The 22607-nt window shown below is 38.2% G+C and overlaps 1 protein-coding gene across 7 annotated transcripts in view; it reads left to right on the forward strand.

Moving 5' to 3' along the window:
* Positions 1 to 22607, forward strand: part of LOC146398773 (uncharacterized) — a 765729-nt gene that overhangs the window by 644653 nt on the left and 98469 nt on the right. For 2 of the 7 annotated variants that reach the window (XM_084979043.1, XM_084979044.1), the window contains exons 1-3: positions 1389 to 1543; positions 4770 to 5233; positions 7697 to 7759. In XM_084979043.1, coding sequence (XP_084835169.1) covers positions 1519 to 1543; positions 4770 to 5233; positions 7697 to 7753 — 546 coding nt within the window. In that variant the 5' untranslated portion in view covers positions 1389 to 1518 and the 3' untranslated portion in view covers positions 7754 to 7759. Of the gene's footprint in view, positions 1 to 1388; positions 1544 to 4769; positions 5234 to 7696; positions 11889 to 22607 lie in introns of those variants that run through there. The other 5 variants (XR_014817271.1, XR_014817272.1, XR_014817270.1 and 2 more) reach the window with 3 other exon arrangements.

Raw genomic sequence — 22607 nt, forward strand, 5'->3', positions numbered from 1 at the left:
GACAGAGCAATAGAAACGATCCAAAACGAAGCACAGAGAGGAAATAGACTAAAAATAGTTAACAGCCTATGTGTTAATTAAGGACAGTCTCAAGCTGTCTAACATATGCGCAGTTAGTAACACATGAATGTCAAAAGGAAGTGGCAACAAACAAACAGGCAGAGATGGAAAAAACAAAACAAACCAAAAAGATAATGGCAGAAAACCTTCCGATTTTATTGAAAATTATCGGCCTAAAGGTACAAAAAGCTCAAGCTTGTGTTTATACAGCATGGAGTATAAACACAAAACCACACCCAGCAACATCATAATGAAATTGGAAAAAAAAAAAAAAAAAAAAAAAAACCTAGTGTCAAAGAGAATATTTAAAAAACTGTACTCAAATATATAAAGGTAAGAATCTGCAGACATATTTAAGAAATACCATCAGCATACAATATGGGACATTTAAAAAATTCTGGAAAAAACAGATGGTATCCCAAAAGTTGTTCTGTTTTCTCCATTGCCAAGTGATTTTTGCTTAGCCCTAGGAATTTCAATCTATTCATGTACATATCCATGTTCAAAGAGTGAAGGAAGCAGAATTTTCTACCCAGTAAAGATATCTTTGAAAATGAAGGCAAAATAAAGACTCTGGAAGACCAAAAAAAAAGAAAAAAAGAAAAAGAAAAGAAAAGGCTTAGAGAATTTACTGAGAGGAGAACAATACTCTAAAATACATTAAAGGAAGTAATTTAGGTAGAAAATAATATAATACCAGAGACGAATTTGAATCTGTATCAGTGGTTCTCAAATGTTTGGTCTCAGGACATATTTATACATGTATAAATAATTAAAGACACCAAAGTGCTTTTATTTATGTGGTTATGACCTTACACCTGTTAGGATAACAATTATCAAAAAACCAAAAGCAGAGCTCCCATTGTGGCGCAGCGGAAATGAATCTGACTAGGAACCATGAGGTTGCAGGTTCAATCCCTGGCCTCGCTCCGTGGGTTAAGGATCTGGCGTTGCCCTGAGCTGTGGTGTAAGTTGCAGACGCAGCTCGGATCCTGAGTTGCTGTGGCTGTGGTCTAGGCTGGTGGCTACAGCTCCCATTAGACCCACAGCCTGGGAACCTCCATATGCAGTGGGAGTGGCCCTAGAAAACTCAAAAAAAAAAAAAAAAAAAAAAACTAATGGGTGATAGGACGCACTGTTAGTGGAAATGTAAACTGTAAATGTAAACTGGTGAAGCTGTTAGAGAAAACAGTCTAGAGGTTTCTCAAAACACTAAAAACACAACTAACATATAATCTCTCCATGCTTCTTCTGGTTATATATCCAAAAGAATTGAAATCAGGATCTCAAAATGATCTCTGCACCCTAGCATCCATTGCAGTATGATTCACAATAGCCAGGATATGGAGACAAGACAACCTGAATGCCCACTGATGGATGAATAGAGAACATGTGTATACAGACAATGAAAATATTATTCAGTTTTAAAAAGAAGGAAATCCTGCATTATACGACAACATGAGTGACCCCAGAGGACATTACGGTAAGTGAAGTAAGTCAGACACAGAATTCTGCCAGCATGGTTTCACTTATTAAAAGTAGTTAAAATAGTCAACGTCAAAGAAACACAGAGTCGAATGATGGTTGCCAGGGGCTGTGGTGATGAAGAAAGAGGAAGTTGCTGTTTAACTTATACAAAGTTGAGTTAGGTAAAATGAACAAGTTCTACGTACATGGTGTACATGCACCCTGCAGTGTCTATACTTCACAACACTGAGTTGTGTACTTAAAACTTCACTAAAAGACTATATTTCATAGTCTGTATTCTCAACATAAGAAAAAAGAAAAAAACAGAAAAACGTTAATACTTTTTAAATTGAAAACAAAGTCCAACCTATTGCTGTGTTTCATGTAAGCAAATATTTTAATTAAAGATAACTATATATAGCATCATAAGAGAGAGGCAATGTTAGTATATTTTCAAAATTTCTGTAATGTTTGTATAAATATAAAATAACTGGATTCTCAGATTTATTTCTGCATTTAGTCCATTGTGTGTGTGTGTGTGTTTTAAGATCAAGTATATGAAAAAACGCTGGTCAACCCAAACAAGTAATTTGAAAAGTTAGGAGTATTTGAAAAGCCTTTTCAGATAGTTCTATATACTTTTCTTTGATATAGTGTCACAACTTGTTAAGTGGTAGCTTCTTAGAGGTTAATTTCAATAAGGAATGTGAAACAATATTCATGTACTTTTGTAATTTCTTACATTAAAATTCATTAGTCTGTCTTGTACTTTGAATGGATATTTTCCAGATGAATAGATTTGTAACATCCTCCGTTGGTCATTTAAGAAAATGTCAGTCCACAGAATTATGCAGAACTCCCAAATATATATATAAAAATCAAAATGTATTGTGTAGTTTATAACACATATAGACATAAAATATGTAATAATTATTGCCCAAGGGACAGGAAAAAGAACATTAAAGGATATTCTTGTAAGAGTATACAACTTGAGTGTAGTGGTATAATCTTTTTCTGATAGTGGACTGTGAGGGAAGTGTTACAAATTTCACCTGTGATTGTAATTTTATCTAGTTATTCTATCAGTACTATTAATTTTTGATTTATGTAAACTGTCTTAGATGCATAAAAATTAAGACTGATATATCCTCTTTATAAATCATCCCCTCTGTTATCACAATTTCCTCCTTATCCATAATTTTTTGTTCTAGAATCTACCGTATTTAATATTAATGTTACTTCTCGATGAATCTTATGAATAGGTTTTATATAATGTATCTTTTTAAGTCCGTTCAGATTTCAACGTATTCATTTTAAAAGTAGTTTTTCTGTAGCTTGAACTTTTTTCCCCATTTTGATAATGTCTGCCTTGCTCCCTGAGTTTAAATCTTTTATACCTAATAGTGTTACCACCATGACTGAGCTTAAATATACCATCTGCTCTTTGTTTCCTATTTTTGTTTTTGTTCTTTGATCTAGTCCTTGCTTCTTTCCTGCCTTACTTGGATTAATTTAATACTTTTTAGCATGGCATGTATTGTTACTATTGGCGTAGTAATTATATTCTTGTTCTTTTCCTTTGGTCATTGCGCTACGTTTTACAGAATGCATTTTGAAAGCGATGCCTTTTGTAATTTCAAATACATGTGATAATATAAATCAAAGAAAAATAGTAATATCAAAGCTTGATTAATAATTAGAAAAATTTATGTATCATCTTTATTTGCTCTGCATTTATTTTGAGAAAGTTGTTCACAATATTCTCTTATTATTACTCACCTTAGGAAGTTATAAAAACCTTGAAGTGCATATTTTTGGAAATTTCAAATTAGTGTACCAATAAATACTCATCTTACTTAAATAATTTTATTATGTGGACATTTTAATACATCTTTCTGTCAAATTCATTTTTGAACGGCATGTTTTTCCATAAGTCTATTCCAAGAAAACTCATTTTAAGTAGCCCTCTATCCAAATTAGGCGGTAATTTTCTGACAACTTTATCTGAGGCTGACAATGTAGCAAACGTCAAAAACTTCTTTGGACCTGAACTCACATGACAGACCAAACTTGTCAGAGTCTAGATGAGGGCTGTGCTCAGATTTGTATAATTGAAAGATATAAGAGCTAGTGATTAGAGGCTGGAAGACTCAGATTAACCCAACCCGAATTAAACTGGAGCCCACAGAGAGAATTAGAAGGCAGAATGAATGCTAAACAAAGACTTTGCAGCATTGTCAAGAAAGTCACTGAAATATTCTCTCTGTGGGACGTTTGTAGCAAGAGCTAGCCTTGTACTAATGGAATAACAATGCATAAAAGCCATAAAAATAGAACAAAAGGTGCAACTTACCAGAAGATATATGCTCGGTATGTAAAACCCGAGTAAAAATACAGCCTTGACTACATGCTTCAAAAGGTAGCACATCAATCTGTGACTAGAGAAAAATACCAGGTAATTCAGAGAGTATTTCTTTAAAGAGATAAAACAAAATCACAAGAAAAAGAACTTCTTTTGCTATTATTTCCATATGAAATACTGTGGAAAGAAACCAAAAGGGAGAAAACTTTTACAGTTTATGTATTAAGAGATAAACCTCCAGCTACTTAGGTCTTTATATTTTTCAAAAAGTTTGTATTTTTTTGTACTGTAGCAGCAAGATATCACATATGAAATATTAATAAGATATATCTTTTTTAAAATGTGGAGAAAAAAGTAGCTAAGATCATAAGAATTAGCAATTTATTTGTATAAATGTTGAGTTTCTTTTATGAAATAGACATTATCATGAGTGTATGCATTATCTGCAAATGAGTGGATGAGGACAGGCAACTGGTGACCCACTCCAACTTCTAATGCTGTTGAATTCACTGCATAATTTAGAAATTGTTTTAGAGAGTGGGATTTTTTCATCACTTTTATTTCCATTTTCTGGGATAAAGTCCGCAGAAGAACAGCTCAAGATCACCCCATGGCTGCTCCACCACCTTCGGGGGCCTGAGCGCTGGTGGGAGCTGCAGACCGATCTACTGCGGCGGCTGCACGCAGCAGCCCTGGTGGGGACCTGCTGGATGGGCGCAGGAGGGCACCTGTTGCCTTCAGACCAGGCTGCCACCCTGGGTCCAGGTGCGGTAACTTCAGCACCTGGGACAGTCTGTGCGCCCTGAATTCCCCTCTGCTCTCCGCCGTCTCAGCAATGGCCAGCCCTTCCTTTACCACCTGTTGCGGATTTTCTTTGCAGAGGGAAACAGAGGCGGGACTCCCGGGACGCCCGCGGGGGCTCATGGGAGAGAGAAGCACGCGCGCCCAGACCTGCCTGCCCGCGGCGTCCATCGCGTCAGACCCTCAGAGGGAGCGTCCTTGTTGTGGCAGGGATGGCAGTGTCCACGAAGCACAGAGACTGGTTTGTGTACTCGGAGCAGTGGCGGGCGGGTTCACAGAAGACGCCACCTGTGCTGGAGGTCAGCCCTGGGGCCTGGAGCCACCGCGAGTTCCGGCTCCTGGAGGCTGCCTGGCCCTGGTGAGGGGGGTTCCAGGAGGAAAGTGACCAGCAGGAAGAGTGGCTCCTGTGGCAGCAGGGAACTTCAGCACAGCACGCTGGCTGGTATTCCTGGACATTATCATATTGACATCAGCCCAGTTTTCAGTGGCCTTGATGGCGGGAGTTGCCTGCAGAAGCTTCCTCCAGGTTCTCCAGATTTAGAGGTAATTACATCACCTTTCCTTTTTAAATGACTGTTCCATTTGGAAGTGGAGGTTGGTGCCCCCTAAGTGTGTTCCTACTGCAAGGAATTTGAGGATCTCCTCCGTCTGTGTTTGCAGGACATCAAGGGCTCTGGATACTGTAAAAGTTTCCCTCTAAGTTATGACGGGAGCCCAGAATAATGATGTATGCGTCCCTCTGTGTAGCAAGCAAAAGCTTACAAATCTCATCTGAAAGTCCCCATATAAAAAGTTAAAGGACAAACTACAGATTGGGAAAAGAGAGCTGCCATACACATAAGCAAGAAAGTATTCTTATCAAGAACATATATAGAACTACTACAGAGAAGAGGGAAAAAATTATAAAGTATATGGCATTCTTTTGTGCTGTTTAAGTATTGCCACATGAAAATGGGGCATTGAAAAATATTTGTGCTAAATATTGAAATACCTTTTCTTCTGTCTTTCATCTGGTTTTGTCTGAAAGTTTGGTGGATACTCAGAGGAATACATTTTTAAAAATACAGATTTCTATTCTTTTCTGATTTTACTCTGTTCCTGTCTTCAGGATTGAAAGCGCTACTACCTATTATAATTTATTACATTGTATTCCACTTTGCTTTGATTTAATTAATTTTGATTTGGGCCTTCTATATTTATAAGCTAGCCTAAAATTCAGCCTAATCTGAACAGCCTTTCTTTTCATAACAATTGGCAGAGCTCCCATCCTTAGCTGAGATCCATCCATTTCTTTCTTCTAAGAGTTTCTACAATTCTGTTGGTTGCTTAACAAAGATTTGTGTTCCAACCACCTTTCTGTTTTTCCTATAGCATTTCCAGGATTAGAAGAAGGGACATTTATAAATATTCTCAAAAAATATGAATTATCTAATAAGCATAGAAATGAATAAGCAGTTTCCACACAAATTAACATAATGATGCATAAATTCATAAATAGTTAAATGATGCAAGTCAAAACAGTATTATACAATTTGGCAAATATTTCAAAATATTAATAATTTCTAGTTCAATCTTCCTAAAAACTATCAGAATAATTGAAATATATGAAAGATAAAATTTCATGTATTTCCTAACCTATTAGTTCTATAGTTAGCAGTGTTCTCCTATATGCAAAGAAATATATAAAAAAATATTTTATATGTAACTTCATCAAAGTTGTTACTGGCCGAAAGAGAAACAACTTAATTATTCTATAAAATTCTATGCAAATATTCTGTGCAACCATTGAAAATAATTAGAAAATTATAAAAACAAGACAAAGTATTTCAATGAAAAGAGAAGTGTAGTATTACATCCAATTAGAAATCATTTTGCCAAAGATGCTCAGAGCTAAGTGAAGGAAATTGGTTTGGAGGGTGGTGTTTCTGTGACGTATTATTCCTTCATTCATTCCCTCTTAGATTTAAAAGTAATTCAGTTGAGCCTTGAACAACATGGGTTTGAACTGCTCAGGTCCACTTATATGTGGGTTTACTTCAGAAAGTATAGTACTCGTATTGTTATTTTCCAAATCTTTATTTAACTACGTGTTGGGAAAGTTTGTGTTGGATTAGAGATCAGAATATGTGGAACCGAAAGAACTTGGGTTTGAATCCTGATTCTATACAAACTGTCAGCTTCTTGCTCTTGGGTGAGTCATTTATCAATCCCTTATTTTTGGAGTCAGAGATGCCAGGAGGCAAACTTTCAAATGAGGGAGGAGTCAGCACCCCTGGCACCCTCATTGTTTCAGAGTCTCCTGTATTTCATTTACTAATTAATTCATACCTTCTCTTTACTCTCTTAACAGATATTTCAGACATCAAGCTAGATACTGCTCATTTAAAGAGAAATTCCCTCTTGTTTTTTATCTGATCTCTTTTCCCGTGTTTTATAGAGCGAGCGCAATCGGTGCTTATAGGCAAGTTAAAGAACAAAAAGTAAACGTCCCTTGAAAAATTCCAAAAGACACTCCTTTTGGGTGTATCAAGGAATCAGAATAAAAAGGTGTTTGCCTTCTGGGCAGAGGTAGCCCCATCACACAGAAAGCCTGTATGGCCAGGAGGGGGGAAGCTATCTTCCTCTTGCTCTTGGCCTCTTGCCCAGATATCATTAGGCAGAGGATGTCCTGATTCAGAGATGTTAGAACTTCGAACATATAGTGCTAAAAATATAGGCATGTGATTGAATCAATTCACTTTTCTATTTTCTTTTCTCCGAGAAAATGGAAGGAGTTTCACTGCATGTGGATGTTCCCGGGCCAGGGATCAAACCTGCACCACCGCAGTATCAACACCAAATCCTTAACCTCTAGGCCACCAGGGAACTCTAACTTCTCTCTTTTCTGTCTAATTTTATGTATCTATGTTGAAATGAACCAATGCATTTGGTATGGCGATTGGAAACTCATGCTGAAACATTCTGGATTAAGTTTGAGTCTTCAAATCTTTTCACCTTTATTTGTAGATTCTACGGAAGAAAGGATCTCCAGCATTGCTCAGCAGACAACGTTCTGATGTTTAATAAAAGGTAAGCCATGCCTTTGTTCGAAGTCCACACCATTGCAGAGTGGACTGTGCCTATGCTAATCCACTTAGAGTCCACATCAGGTGAAGGCAGTAGAATAGGCGTTTTAATGATTTGGGATAGTTGTGATAATTAGCCAGAATCAGGTAAGAGAACTTCCTCTGCCCTTTTGAAGGGTTTAAAACCAGTTGCTGGGGAAGCATATTTTGGCAAAACTGGCCCTGTAAAAAGTTAATAACGGAAACTTTAATTAAACAGAGTCGGGAGATCAGAAGGGGGCGAGCTCTTGCCCTGAGACGCCAGCAGAGCCCAACAGGAAGACAGGCTCCTCTTCTTTCCTAAAAAAAACTCAGCCAGTGAAAAGCCAGGGACTTTCTGCTTGCTCACAACTTCCTTTTCCCCACGAAAGTGTTCTCCTTCCTTTGCTGTGGAAGACTTGTGCGTGGCTCATCTGGGCTGCAGACCTCGAATTGCAATTCTCTGCTGATTTGAATGAACCTATTTTTGCTGGAGAAATACCTGGCACTCTGTTTGCTTTGGGTCAACAGCCCCGTACCCTTTCCTTATGCTGTTGTATCTTTCCTTATGCCATGGAATCTAAAGTTGATATTTGGATGGCTTTAGTTGGGTTTTGAGGGAATAAGAAGGGGTGAAAAAGAAAATCACCTTTAAATAAGGTTTAGTTTGTCTGACCTCTCTTCCATGTTCTTCACATATGTTTTCTAAAGCCTTTATTTGAAAAGTACTTTTATTTGGCTTAATTTTGATTAAAGGTTAGTAGTACCATCACCAAAACTCAGCCTCTGTTCTCCAGTGCCAAATAGAAATATGGAGACAGAGTCTTGGGGGAAGGAGAAAAAAAAAATAGCTTTTATTGCTTTGCTAGGCAAAGGAGGCCACAGCAGGCTAATGCCTTAAAGAGTGTGTCCTCCTTTGGGGAAGAATTGCAGGCTATTTTATAGTCTAAAAGGAGAAAAACAGGCTTTCAGAAACGACTCAGGATTGGGGCAAACATGCAGTTTTCTCTTTTTAAGGGAATCTTAGTCATCAACACTGGAGTCAAGAGATCTCGGCCTGACCACGGTGGCGGTCTTCTGGGTTATTGCCTAGAATAATGGTACTTGCGAGGGCATATTGACCAGAGATTAGAACAAACTAGGAAAGCTCCTGAAAAACATCATGTGCTAATCATCTTTAACCCACAGGCAGTTGTGCTCGGGTTTGTGGTCTTTAGCTTCCAGGTGATTGTGTTTAGGGTGCAATCAAATGAGGGAGAAGCACAAGGAAGGGCTCCAAGCCGTTCCGTTTTAATGGATTCATTTCTAAAAGAAGCGGAAAGAATATAACTTTTCTCTTAGGTGTATAAGATGCCTACGTCATTATGTGTGCGCCCTGAGGGGGAACCAGGATCCTGCCCCAAGGCTGTGCTGTGGTTTCCTGACTGTGGCTCCTTGGTCTCTGCATCCCCTCCCTTGCCTGATGAGCAACTCTCTGAACCTGTCCCTAGGAACTCAGGGAAGGTCATGGAGGCTGAATGAGACCCATTTCCTAAAAACAAGAAATGGGGGACACGGAAAGGCTTTTGCTCCCAGGAACCCCACAAGGCCCTGCTCTGTTACAGTCCTATGGAATGTTGAAAAGTCGGTAGCAGCTGAAGGGGAGCAGAGTAAGTCATCCCAAAATATGTCTTTCGGGCAGAAGGATTGTTGTGAGTTGATCATTTTTTAAGAAGCAGTGGACATAGGAAAAGCTCTGAAAATGAGTAGTGGAAGTTACCCTTTCGTAAGAGAGATTTACATTTAGAAGGGAAATCTGTATTCGTACGCGTGTCTCTGCACCTGGAAAAGAGGATGATTCTCAATCTCCAGAAACGATCGGTATACATCTGCATAACAGTCTTACTCTTGTTGATGTGCTTTTCTTCTTAATCTCTCATAACTGGCTCCCCCCCTCAACCCTCAACATCTTCTGTTGTTTTTAGCTGGAGATGTTATTTAAGACACAGACCATTTTTGAGAGTTAGTCACTTTTCCTGGGACTATTCCATGGATACAGGAAGTATACGTATTATTAAACCTACTTTTTTTCCTGTGAATCTGTATTTATTACAGGGGGTGTCTCAGCCAAGAATCTAGAAGGGTAGGGGGAAAATTATTTTTTCTGTCCTTACACACAAAAGAATGATTTTAAGAAGAGAAGGAAATCAGCAGCTTTTGTTTCATCAGTAAAGAGATCTCATTTCAGAAATTAATTATGTTTTGCATATGCAGCCGTAATCAGTGTTTCTTTAACCTGTAATCGTTAATGAACCTGTAAGAATAGTGCTGCCTCGTGATTTAATCGTTGGGAAGATGTACGTGGTAAACAAGCTTCCTTTGCTTGCTTGTGTTTTTGGTAACTTATTAAGAGAAATTTTTGCATTTGTTTTAAATTTATTTTTCCAGGTATTTTGAATTTTCATACTGTTGATTATTTTTAAATAATCTACAAAGGGATTTATCCTGAGCACTTATGTTACATTTTTCTCATTAATTGAGTCACTAGGGTACATACAATTGGTATTGAAAAATACTCTTTAAGGGTATCTTTTTATAAAATTGTGATATTTATGTATTGAAATTCTATGTAAAATGAAATCTGATGAAAAAGACTTTGAATCAGACTTGAAATTTTAAAAAGAAAATTAGGTAATTACACTTCTACACAAAATGAGAAGTGAAGAAGTCACAGAGTTTGGTATTTTTATGTACTAATTCAACTTACTAGATGGAGAAGAAGCTGCAAACATGCAGCTGGAAAAGAGGCCGCTTAAAAAACCATGCTTCATCTTTACATGCACATGAATAGAAATATTAATAATGAAACAAAGAAGTAATAATATTATCATCTCTTTTAATATCTTAATTTACTGAAGCTGTGATGTACTTAAAATAATTAGTTTCTATTTTCCTTCCTTCTTTTTAATGCTGTATTCTTCTGCCCTAGGTAATTAGTTTCTTATAGTCTAGGCTTTTCAGTTTTATCTAAGAGGGAGTCATTTAAAAATAAAAGACATTGAAGTAGCAAAATAAAATAAAAATCCACCTTTACTTTTGCATAGTCTCTCTTAAAAATAAATTTGAAACAAAAATACACTTGAAAACTCACACTTACTTGTTCTAAATAATTTGTAAGAATTGACTCCTAATATAAATTTCACACACTAGTGGAACCTTCATGTTGAAAATGAGGAAGCTAATGAAAAAAGAGGTTCAGTATTTGCCCAAGATTTCATAGGAAAAAATGGCTCTCAAAAACCTATGTAATCTGGCTCCAGAAATTGTGGTTCAGCCACGACGCTATTCTCCTGGAACCACTGTACAGTGTAACCCCTCATTGTCCTAGAACAGTGATAATTTTGCACACAAACAGGTATGGACAAAAACAGCTTTGACATGGATTCCCATTTTAATTTTAATCAAATATTAAACACTGCATAGCGCCACAAAGCAAACTGATAAAACTAAAAATTTTCTTTCATTATTTCTCAATAGAATCAGATATATGATATAAAATTGCTGACTGGATTGTTTCTGTACAAATGTTAAGACATTTTTCCATATAATGTTGCTGTGGACTCAGAATAAGCAAATTTCTACATTTTGGAAGGAGAAAGGAAAAGTCTCTTTTTGTGCTATGTTTAAGTGATGGAAGCCTCTGCCTAAACCCTGTGCTTTATTCATTTTCTTTGGTCCTGGCCTCGGCTATTGAGGAAAATTTAAAACTCTATAGAGGAAGAAGTCTATTTAATAATAATAATTGATATTCTTCCACGCTTTCCTTATAGCCACCCCTCCTTTCTTCTGCTTCCTCTGTTCTTTTCTCTTCCTTTTTTGCCCCTTCTCTCTTATTCAACATTTTGTCTCTTTCTCTTTGCTTTCCATCCTACAGGTTTTATCTCTTAGCTCCTGTGGTGGCTTTACAGCTTCTGGTTCAGTTTCAGCTACATGCAGAAGGATTACAGAAAATTCTGTGTTGCTGCTGTGCTAGAATTTCCTCTTGCTGTAAAGATTTTAGCAGCTAAACATGAAAAAGAACCTAGCCCCTTAATGGTCAGTCACTGACTATTTAGTAACTAAACATAAAAAAGAAATTTTAGTAACTGAACATGAAAAACAACTTAGCCCCTTAATAGTCAGTCACTAACCTCGATCTCTCTGCCGCACTGCTCCATGGGCATTAGAGGTAAGCTGAAAAGAATCAATAGAAAACTGAGTTGCAACTATGTGCTGTGAACTGTTGGTAGTAACAAAGAAATAACATTGCTTGTCATGAATTTAGGAGCCTCCACCAAGCACACAGAGTACAGAGTACAGCCTAAGTGAGAGCAGAGTTATTGTTCAAGCCCCAAAATTAGAGACTTAGAATTCCAGAGTTGAATATTCTTAAGTCTTTGAGAGGTTTCCATGTTCCTAGATACATTAAAAGCACCCATTAATTTTTTTAAATAGACATCTAGGACCTCAGTGTATATGACATGAGATGGACACCTGGCATGTTATAAACTCCAGAAAAATTGAGGAAGAGACACAGCATAAAAAAGGAGTGTTGGGGGACAGGATGGAATCCTAATTTATCACATGCTGAATTAGTGCTGGTTTGGCTGTCAGTCTTCCCTCGTTTCTGACTATTGTCATCAGAGAATTTTTAGAGAATTATATAATAATTATACATTATAATTACTTATAAGTAAGTGCTCTCTAACTTATAGTCAATATCAGATTTTTTTTTCTGGATTATTTTTCTTTTGAAATTAAAATAATCCTACACACTCCTCACTTGAAAGCTTGATTATTTAAGGACCCAGCAGTTAAAGGTCCATAGCTTTGTTAGGCTCCTCATTCAGGCCTATCCGTGCATCCAAGTTTTCATATTAATTGACCGATTGACCCCATTACACATTCATTGAAAGGACACTTACTTTGAGCCAGTCTATGCTTTGTGGGAAGACAAATTGAACAAATACTGTTCTCATTATCACGTTAAAATGTAGTTAGAGATTTTCAAGATATAGAACTCAAGAAAATGACAGGGTCCTTCTAAACAATTTTATGACCCAAACTGAAAGGCATGGTGTTTCTTTTGTGATGCTAAATATTTCCTGTAATATCATCTGTCGCTAAAGCTTTCCCTACTGCATTGCTAGGCAACTAACTTCAGTGGATCTATTCAGCAAGCAGTTTCATCCATGATGCCAATGACTGAGACAGTCTTGATGTGTTAGCTGACAGCCCTAGGTAGTTAGATGTTTCACAGACTTACAGAATTTTAAAACTAAGCAGCTTACATACCTTTAGATACCATGGAGTCCAGCCACATGCCACACGTGGGGATGATGAGGCTCTCAGTGCCTTTCTTTGTTGACCAGACAAGGACCTGGATCTCAATTCAATTAAAATTTGCAGCTTATGGGAGGTCTTTCAACTCCTAGACCCTGAGAGTTCTCCATGGAGATTTTAGATATTATGGTTTGGAGGAGTGTTGGAAAAAGAGGTTTTTTTTTTTTTTTTTTTTTAACTAAAACAGCCTTTAAGATCATCATAAAGAAAGCTCTTCCTGCCACTGAATATTAGGAGAGGGTATGATGTTAAATCAATTAGTTCCTCCCCTTCTGAGACACATTAACGTGGGTTTAGTGTACCATCCGCATTTGGGTTGGTGAATAGCTGACATGCTATATTTCAGTGCTAATGAATTTATTTAATTGGATATGATATCTGAATACAATTAAATTAAAGGTAACATTGAGATAGAAGACTCTCCAACCATCTGACTTAAGATTAAACCGCTGGATTTCCTGAACTTCATTCTCTGGGGTTAGGGACTCAATAGACTATAAGAAAACAAATCTTTGCGTTTCCTAAACAGAAAAAGGAGTTTGAATTTCAATGTAGACTTGGCATTTAGCTGCTTATTCTCACTTAAATAGAAAATATGGTCTATGACATTACAATGAAAAGTCTGCACACATAATATTATTTACACTACAGTCAGATGTTTTGTTGTAAAGCATTACCAATTCAGATTGCACGGCTTGCTTATAGAGGCTGTACTTCTCTCCCTGATCAAATGCTTTTATACTGAATGTCACTTAAAAGAAGCCAGCATTTGAATCTTTGTGTATTCTCCTCGCTGCTAAACAAACTTCAGTAGCAAAGCAAGGCAGTGACCTTGAAATATACCCTCTGCCATAATAAAATCATGGTTATTTTTTCTGCACTCGAGAGTTTGCAAGCTGTAGTATTTCTCTTTTATATTTAGATCTCCAATTGGATGCATTTTCTCTGTAAATATCTTCTAAAATTCATTTTAAAATACTTTTTTGAAAAATGTTAAAAAAATGCTTTAGATTCTTTTAATTTATGCCCAAAGGATCAAAGGTAAGAGTTCAGAACATAATTAATTTAAAATGTACCCTAGAACATACCTGACTCATCATGCTCTAATGAGACTTCATAAGCAGATGATCTCTGCAAAAATAAAACAGAGTACTGATTACAGCGGCCTTGACTCCTACCTGAGTAGAAAATCTGCAAGGGTATCACTGGAGGAAGTTTAAATGTCACCAAACAGAAATAAAAACAAAATCTGGCGGTTTAATTTACTTGACTTGCCCATGTGTAAGAAAAGATACCAGTCAATAAGATTAAAGTAGGTAAGCAGAAAATAGTTTGTTCTTGTCCCGTAAATTAAGAAATATGAAATATTTAGTGTTTGTTTAGGAAAACCATTCTCTCTCACCCACAGGTTGGTATTTTGTATGGAAAAAAGCTAGATGTAAGGAGGAGAAGGTGTGATGCTTATACGTTGTCATAGATTTAATGTGACCCAGTAGAGTCCATGTTCAAATCCTTTTGCTAGGCAGTCTTTACATAGGTCTTTAGATAGAAAATGCAGTAATATGCATTAGCCCATTAGCGTAACCCTTTTCCTATGCAGTATCAAATACTGGTACTAAGAAATTTGACCTTTTTAGCATGTCATATTTAAAAACTATGGTGTTCCTTTATCTGTCATTCATATAGGAGGGAGGGGGAAATAGAGACCAAATAAAAATTATGAAATTATTAATCTTCAACCTTCTAATATTCATACTTAGCAATCCGGAACATTATTTTGCCTCAAGACAGTGGGGAATGGGGCCCAGGAGGGGGCTTTGCAGAAATGTGGTTTCACAGGCCTGGGTAAAACATCTGTTTGGGACACAGAGGCACATTCCTCTTAGTGGAAAGGGAAAAAGTAAAGAAAGAGCAAAATACGTTAATTATAACATTGATGGATTTTTTTTTTTTTATTCCTCTGACAGCTGGGGTAGGGGATTTTTAAATCAAAGAGATGATTTTAATAGTCCCCCAAAAGGGTGTTAAACAGGGGAGCGTAGGATTTTATTCCCATGCATCTTTACCTTTGAAGGAAACTATGCTGAAACCCAGTGGGAATACAGACATTATAATAGGTGTAAGATTGTTACCTTATCAGGCCATATCCACTCAACATCTAGAAAGTAATATCAAGGGATGTAACCATGCTTTCATCAGGGACAATGTCACATAGAGAGACGAAAATCAGTATATCGCAGACAATCAAATTTTATGAAACATTTTGAGTTGCTGGTATTTCCCAGGGCCTTGAAAGATACCTGAGGGCCACGTGGTGCATCAGGTTCACCTGACTACAGAGAGAGCAGCCCAAGCAAATAAGTGATTGTACGTGTCACCAAAGGTGTTCAGAACAAGCCTCCCCATGAAATGCCCCTTTCCATGGGGGTTATGTGGAGCCAAAAACAGTGGAAACCAAAAGACGCAGGAGGAGCTTGTCTGCATTCCCCTCAACTGCCTAAAAGCATCAAGATAGAGGGTCTGGTTCAGAAGTAGAGCTGTCAGCCCTCAAGGGAAAGAACTGTGAAGAGTTTGCAAGGGTCTTGGGGGTGGGGGGCTGGGCTGTACCTATTTGTTAAGAAACCTCCCTGTGACCCCTCATCCCTGCCTGACATGACTGGCGTTTGCTCGTCAGTCCTTTGCTCTTCCCATCCTCCTCTGAATCCTCTTCCCTTGGAAGCCCCGCATCCGTCCTCTCTTCTTTTTAGCTCAGAAAGGCCTATAAGCTTCAATTGCCTGACTCTTGGGCAACCTCTCATTGAGTTCCTGGGACTCTCATATATACATGTTTTTTCCTCCTGTTAAGCTACGTCTTATGTCAATTTAATTAACAGACCAGCCAAAAGAACTTGGAAGGGTGGAGGAAAAACCTTTCCCTCCCCAACATAACCAAATACTCTAGGATTACAAAGAAGAAAGTCACTAATTCTAGACAAGTCAAGAGCATCAAAGAATTTACTGAGTAGTGGATATTTGCATACTATTTTAATGTTTCAACAGGTGTTTGATTCAAAGCTAGTTAGAAGGGAAATATTTTAAACATTTGTGGTAGGATATGTATTAGCTTTAGGTACAAGGGAATAAAAAGTAGAAGGGGAATGCAGTTGTAGTGAGAAAATCGAATACAGATTTAAAACAATGGCAAGTGGCTGCGTGGTTATGTAAACAATGGTCAATTAGGAATGGAAGGAAGACCATCAGGGAGTCAGTCAGCTTCAGTTTTATTTTAATAGCACCGATCATGGGATGCTGTTGGGAATTCAGATGGGGAATAAGACTGTCAGTCAGGGCGCAGGTTCTCATGGACTGTACGGGAGCAGGTGGTGGAGAATCGCTGGATGACATCAGCAAAAAGAGTAGCGGTGGTTTTTCCAAAGTGTCCAGGGTCTGTAAGAGGTGGTGAGAGTGAGGGTGATTCTGGTCCATCTTTTGGTGTTTAAAAATTGTCTGAGAATTACACAAGAAAGACATGGACATTCTGTAAAGGTACCTAGGGAGTCTTTCAGCAAGAAACGTGGACAACAGTTGGTCCACAGGAGTCGATTTCGGAGAGAACAGTAACCGTAGCGTTAAGCCCGATAGGGCTCTAAAGGACAGTTAGAGGAGGTCTGAAGACGCACAGCCAGAGAGGCTTGGGATTTGCTTGTTCACAGAGGAGAGTAACTATAACGAAGGTCATAACTGGATTTTCCTGAGTTCGTTGCAAAATAAAACCTTTTTTTTATATAATTGCTTTAATGTTGATCAGAGCTACCAGATCCTGAACCCCTAAAGAGAATGGTAACTGTGATAAGATTTTAAACTGAAGCATCAGTTTATTATCTTCTCTGCCTCTTTTTTTTTTTTTTTTCCCACTGTACAGCAAGGGGATCAAGTTATCCTTACATGTATACATTACAATTACATTTTCCCCCCACCCTTTGTTCTGTTGCAACATGAGTATCTAGACAAAGTTCTCAGTGCTTCTCTGCCTCTTTTCTACGTAGATGAGGCCTCGAATTTTCCTCCTCAAAATCTTTACAGATTCTTCTAGTCTGCGTCGTGCTCCCCATCTTCCTCCAGTCTTGTCTGCATGTATTGTCTTAGACAGTCTCTCATGATGATGTATGCAGAAATGTTGTCTTTGAAGTTGTGTGACGTGTTTTTACTTGCCATAATGACTAAAGTGGTATTGAATAGTCCATAGCGATTCAGTAAAGACTACTTGCCCTATCAAATGTGTAAACAGATCTTGGCACATCCAGCTCGTGACTGAGTGGTGATAGGTCATGTAAAAGCCTTGTCATCTGTGTCTCCTAAGAACATTGATCCATATCCCAAAATATCTTGCAAAGCCAAGTTGATTCTTCTTTAGTGACCAGAAAAGGGCCTATAGTCTGTATTTATACCATAGTATAAACTGGTGGATTTAAGTGATTTGGCCAGTTGTATGAATAGTCATTGAAAATATAGTTGAGCCTCATAGCTTCGCGTTCAGGTGCAGTAAAAATAGCACAGGATAATTAATTCTCATTTACTGTTACTGGAGATGAGCAAAAGAAGAAAGGGCCCTACATGAAAAGGGGGTAAGTGGCTAGGGAAAAGAAAAGCTGTGTTTCTGTGTATACACACCCACACACACACACATATTGATTAAAACGATGAGTTTCCTACAGGGCAAGACAGTGTTAATGACCTGAGTTTGATATCGTGCAGGAATAAGGTTTAATTCAATAAATGCACCTTGAACCCTAGCATGTGCTAGATACTCTTTCAGTCGTTGGGATATATAGAGAAAAAGAAGAAATCCCTTTTTTAATGAACTTTATATTTTAGTGAGATTAAATATGTAATCATACAAATATATATTACAAATTTATAGCAATTAAAATCTATAAATCTCCCATAATATATGTACATAAATATGTGCTTATATACATCTGTACTAAAGTCCATAATATGAATTAACTTGGATTGGCTGGGTATTCAAAATTCCCATGTGATTTTTTTTTTTTTCCTAATCATTTTATGCTGGTTTTAGTTCTTTATATTAAAGACCTAAAAAATGTTGAGAGTTTGCAAATTATATTACTGTTGTGGATATTATTAGCTGTGGGTATCACTGAAAGGAAACTAGTTAATTAACTTGTAGATAAATTGATCGGTCCACAGTGTATCCTCTCCTCTATTTTGGGATCTGTCCTTGTCCTTCACTGTTCTTGAAACACACTCAGTGTTTAAAATACAGTCTTTGTCTCTTTATAAAGCCATCCTTTATACTTTGCCTACAAAGGAATTGTCATTATTATAAATAAAAATGTGTTTGTTGTAGAAAAATAGCAAATGGTTGCAGAAGCCCTTGCATTAACCTACAGACATCTAGATTTCATTGTGGAACCTTTGGTGTTCCAGTTTAAATTGCATTTGATGAAGCCTATACATTAGAGGAAAGGTACCTATAGCAGCTTTACCACACTTGAATCTGCCTTTTATTTTTATTTATTTATTTATTTATTTTGTCTTTTTGCCATTTCTTGGGCCGCTCCCAGGCTAGGGGTCTAATCAGAGCTGTAGCCGCCAGCCTACACCACAGCCACAGCAACACGAGATCCCAGCCGTGTCTGTGACCTACACCACAGCTCACGGCAACGCCAGATCCTTAACCCACTGAGCAAGGCCAGGGATCGAACCCACAACCTCATGGTTCCTAGTCGGATTTGTTAACCCCTGAGCCACGACAGGAACTCCTAATCTGCCTTTTAGATGGATGAGTTAATAAAATATACAATCATCTGAATCACCATCTTACCACTTTTTAACATTCCAAGCCATTTTTTCCAGTTTCGGATTTTTAGCTTCGGTCTTGCTCGTAATCGTAGACATTGCTGTTGGGTGTAAGTTCTGTGGCTGAAGTCTGAAGGGGTAACTTGTCAGTCATACATTTCTGCCTCTTAACTCAAGTCTTCTTAGCCAACAAAGTGTGCCCTATGTTTCCTCTTTCCTGGCAAGGGACACCCCACTCAGGAGTACTGCCCTGAAACGTTCTACTGTGCTAGACATTGCTTTACAATTCTCCTGTTACTGTTTCAAAACGCAGCCCCAGAGGCCTTGACATTTTCTCATAGAGAGGACATCTGTATCCCCTTACCTGAAAGATGGGTGGGCTTGTTACTACTTCCACAGGGTGTGGCAGAGAGGTGGTGGTGTCTTCTGAGGTTGTCACCATGCAAAGGCAGTCCCTCGGTTCTTGCCCCGCCAAGGGAAAGAGTTCGGTAGGAGAGACAGAGAGCAGTTTCAAGTAGCGGGAGTTTTATTAAGCCAGGTGAAAGTACGCTCCCAAAGAGACTGGAGCAGACAGTCTGGAAACCAGAAGCAGTCCTCAGTGAGGGTGGGATTGGGTGTTTTCAGAGTGGCAGAAAGTCCCTCCCTGTGTCATTTGATGGGGTGATTGACAGCTTTAGGTTATATAACTTTTCTTCTTGGGTGCAGGTGCTTACCCATAAGCACCCAATAGAAACCCACTGGGGGGAGCCAAAACTGCCATGCGAGTTTATTCTAAATGTGGCATCATGAGCCCAGGTGGTTCTGGATCACCGCTTAGGTCTTGCTGTACCTGTGCCCCCAGGAGCTGTGTTTTTGATCTTCTCCTTGGCTCTGATACAGCTGGGGGCTTAGCAGTGCTCAACCACAAAGGGGAGGCTCTCTGGGCATGTTCCGGTTGGTGGCGAGGTGGGGAGGGATAGAGAAGGGAGACTCCGACCGGCTGGGGGCCGAGGGGAGCACTCATGTCTGCCTAGCTGTCAAACTGCGGCGTTTCCCCATTGTTTACCGGAACATGTGCTGTTGGAGGCCTGAGCGTGCATGTAGAAAGTCTGACTAAAAATAAATAAAAATGTGATTTGCTTATGTTTTTATTTCATAAAAGTCTGGTGATACCGGAATAAAAACAGCATTCTAACCATCCTTGCCAAGAAACCACCCTTGTCAGGGAAGCGGCCTCAGATAATCTGCAAATTGAATAACCCCACTGACCTCCATCAGTGCCAAATGGATCCAATGAATTGTCTATCCCAGCTTTTTCTGAGTTACTGATGCACACAATTATGCACTATGGTAAGATAATTGTTTCAAAATTCTAGTTTCTGGAGCAGTTTGTTATGCAGCAATAGGTAACTGGAATCTGTCCCATCAAACCATCCTTGAGTTATGAGTCATTTAATAAGCCCTTGGTCTTTAGTTGGAAGAATGCTATTTTTATACTCATATAAAACATCATCAAATGTTAATGATCCCAGTGATATAATTTTTTTTTTCGGGCTGCACACTGCAGAATATGGAAATTCCCAGGTTAGGGGTCAAATTGGAGCTGCAGCTGTCAGCCTATGCCACAGCCACAGCACTGTGGGATCCAAGCCGTGTCTGCAACCTACCCCACAGCTCACTGCAATGCCAGATCCCCGACCCCTGAGTAAGGCCAGGGATCGAACCTGAATCTTCATGGGTACCAGTTGGATTTGTTCCTCCTGCGCTGAAATGGAAACTCCCCTAATTATGTACTTCTCATGAACATGATATCGCCATAAGAATTGGAAAAGCCGAGAACATTCTGGGAAGAACACTGTTTGCAATGAATGCTTAAAAAGGCTGATGCAGAAATTTGTCCACACTTGTATACATCTAAGATGAAGTTTTTAATTGAATTTAAAGAGTTTCTACTCCCCGAAAGAAGGGTTTTTCTATATTACACAGAATCTCTTTTCAAAATGAAATAAACTGTGAGTAAATGATGAGCTTCTGGGCTGGTTGGGGCTGACCAAAGACTTTTCTAGAATGATCTGTGTCTCCCAGAGAACTGTTTTCTTAGAAACAGTAGAGCTAAAATAAGTGAGAAAGTTGTGTTGGCTTTGTTTATCCAATGAAACTGCAACTGTGTTGGGAAGAGAATGTGCTGGCATCCTGGCCTCAGACCTGCGTAACCAGGGCAGTATTAAGGCTTGGTGGGACATAGAGAAAGCAGCTTATATCATAAGGCTGTTGTTGTTCATGGCAGCTGTACACACCTTCTATGGGTGTGAGTCAAAAGACACTGCGTACTTGGGTAGCTTCTGGGATTTTCTGATGAAGTAGCAGTGTACTTGCTGTATCTTCTGCCCTGCATCCTTTTATAAAATTAGTTAAACAAAACAAATACATACAAAACTAAAACTATTTGTGTCTTAGAAGTCTGATTTCCTATTTGCATTTATAATGACAGTGGAAGTACTGCAAGAAGAAGTAGGACAATAATAACAATAATTAACACATGCTGAATGTTTTATACATGCCAAACACTCTTCTAAACACATCAGTATTAACGCATTTAATCATCACAAGAAATCTGTGAGTTAGGAACTACTCACTGCCCACCTTTCTGACTGATGAGAAAGGTGAGTCACAACGGGGTCAAGCGGTTCACTCAGGCCCCACAATAGCTGAAAAATGACCAAACAAGGATTCGAATGTAGGCATCCTGGATCCCAAAGTCATGCCCTTAATAATCCATCCTGCCACTTAAAATTCTAATAATATCCTAATAGAGTAAAGAGGTATTAGAATTCATAGTTGTAACCAGTATCTCCCCAAACTCAGGAGCAAGTGCTCATGCCAGGAACTTGCTTGGAGGCAGAAGAGACTTTCTTCTTTGATTATCCACAAAATAAGGCATCTGGGGCCAAGACAGTGTGTTAGTAAATTACTCTATCAAGTAAAAATCATAAGAGACCTTAGGTAATTTATAGGCAAGGCCACACATGAAGGCTCATAAATATTTGGTGGTCTTGATGGGAAGGTTTTTCCATAGCTATTGAAATGTGATGGATACTAGGATAAATAGGAAAAATGCTATGAACCAGAAGGAGATAAGAGAAAAAGAGGAATTTCTTAAAGAGAAACAAACATCCAAATCAGTGGAGCAATGACCACAGGAAGAGAGAGAACTCAGGCAGTTGCAGGCATTCCTTTCCATTGATTTAAGTTAGCAAGGGATCATTAGCAATTGCAACAAGTTGCCTTTATTGAAAAAGATATGCAGTTAGGCTAAAAATGAAATGCCTAAATATGTAACATGACTATCTTATAACCACTGATTAACCTATGTCACATTATATATGCACTAAAAGTTATCTGTGAATGATAAATGATCTCCAGTCTAATGTTATGGTTAGTCAGATATAACTATTTCCAAACATTATTTAATAAAAGTCTGAATAACATAAACTCTGTGTCACAGCTATAGTAAATGTCAATCTTGGCATAATTGAACGTTCAGCTTATGTCAATCAAAGCTGAAAATGATGGGTACTTCATGAAAGAGGAAAGAAAATAAACACATATAAGACTGGAGAAAAATAGCCAAGTGAATAATACTTGTGGTTCTAAAAAAAATACCATCCTTTCCCTGAAGATTATAGCCAAGA

Source organism: Sus scrofa, chromosome 10, assembly GCF_054392235.1.
Source record: "Sus scrofa isolate SSC_HxYL_T2T_F1_AM1 chromosome 10, Sscrofa_HxYL_maternal_Yorkshire_Landrace_v2.0, whole genome shotgun sequence".
In the NCBI taxonomy this organism is placed as follows: domain Eukaryota; kingdom Metazoa; phylum Chordata; class Mammalia; order Artiodactyla; family Suidae; genus Sus; species Sus scrofa.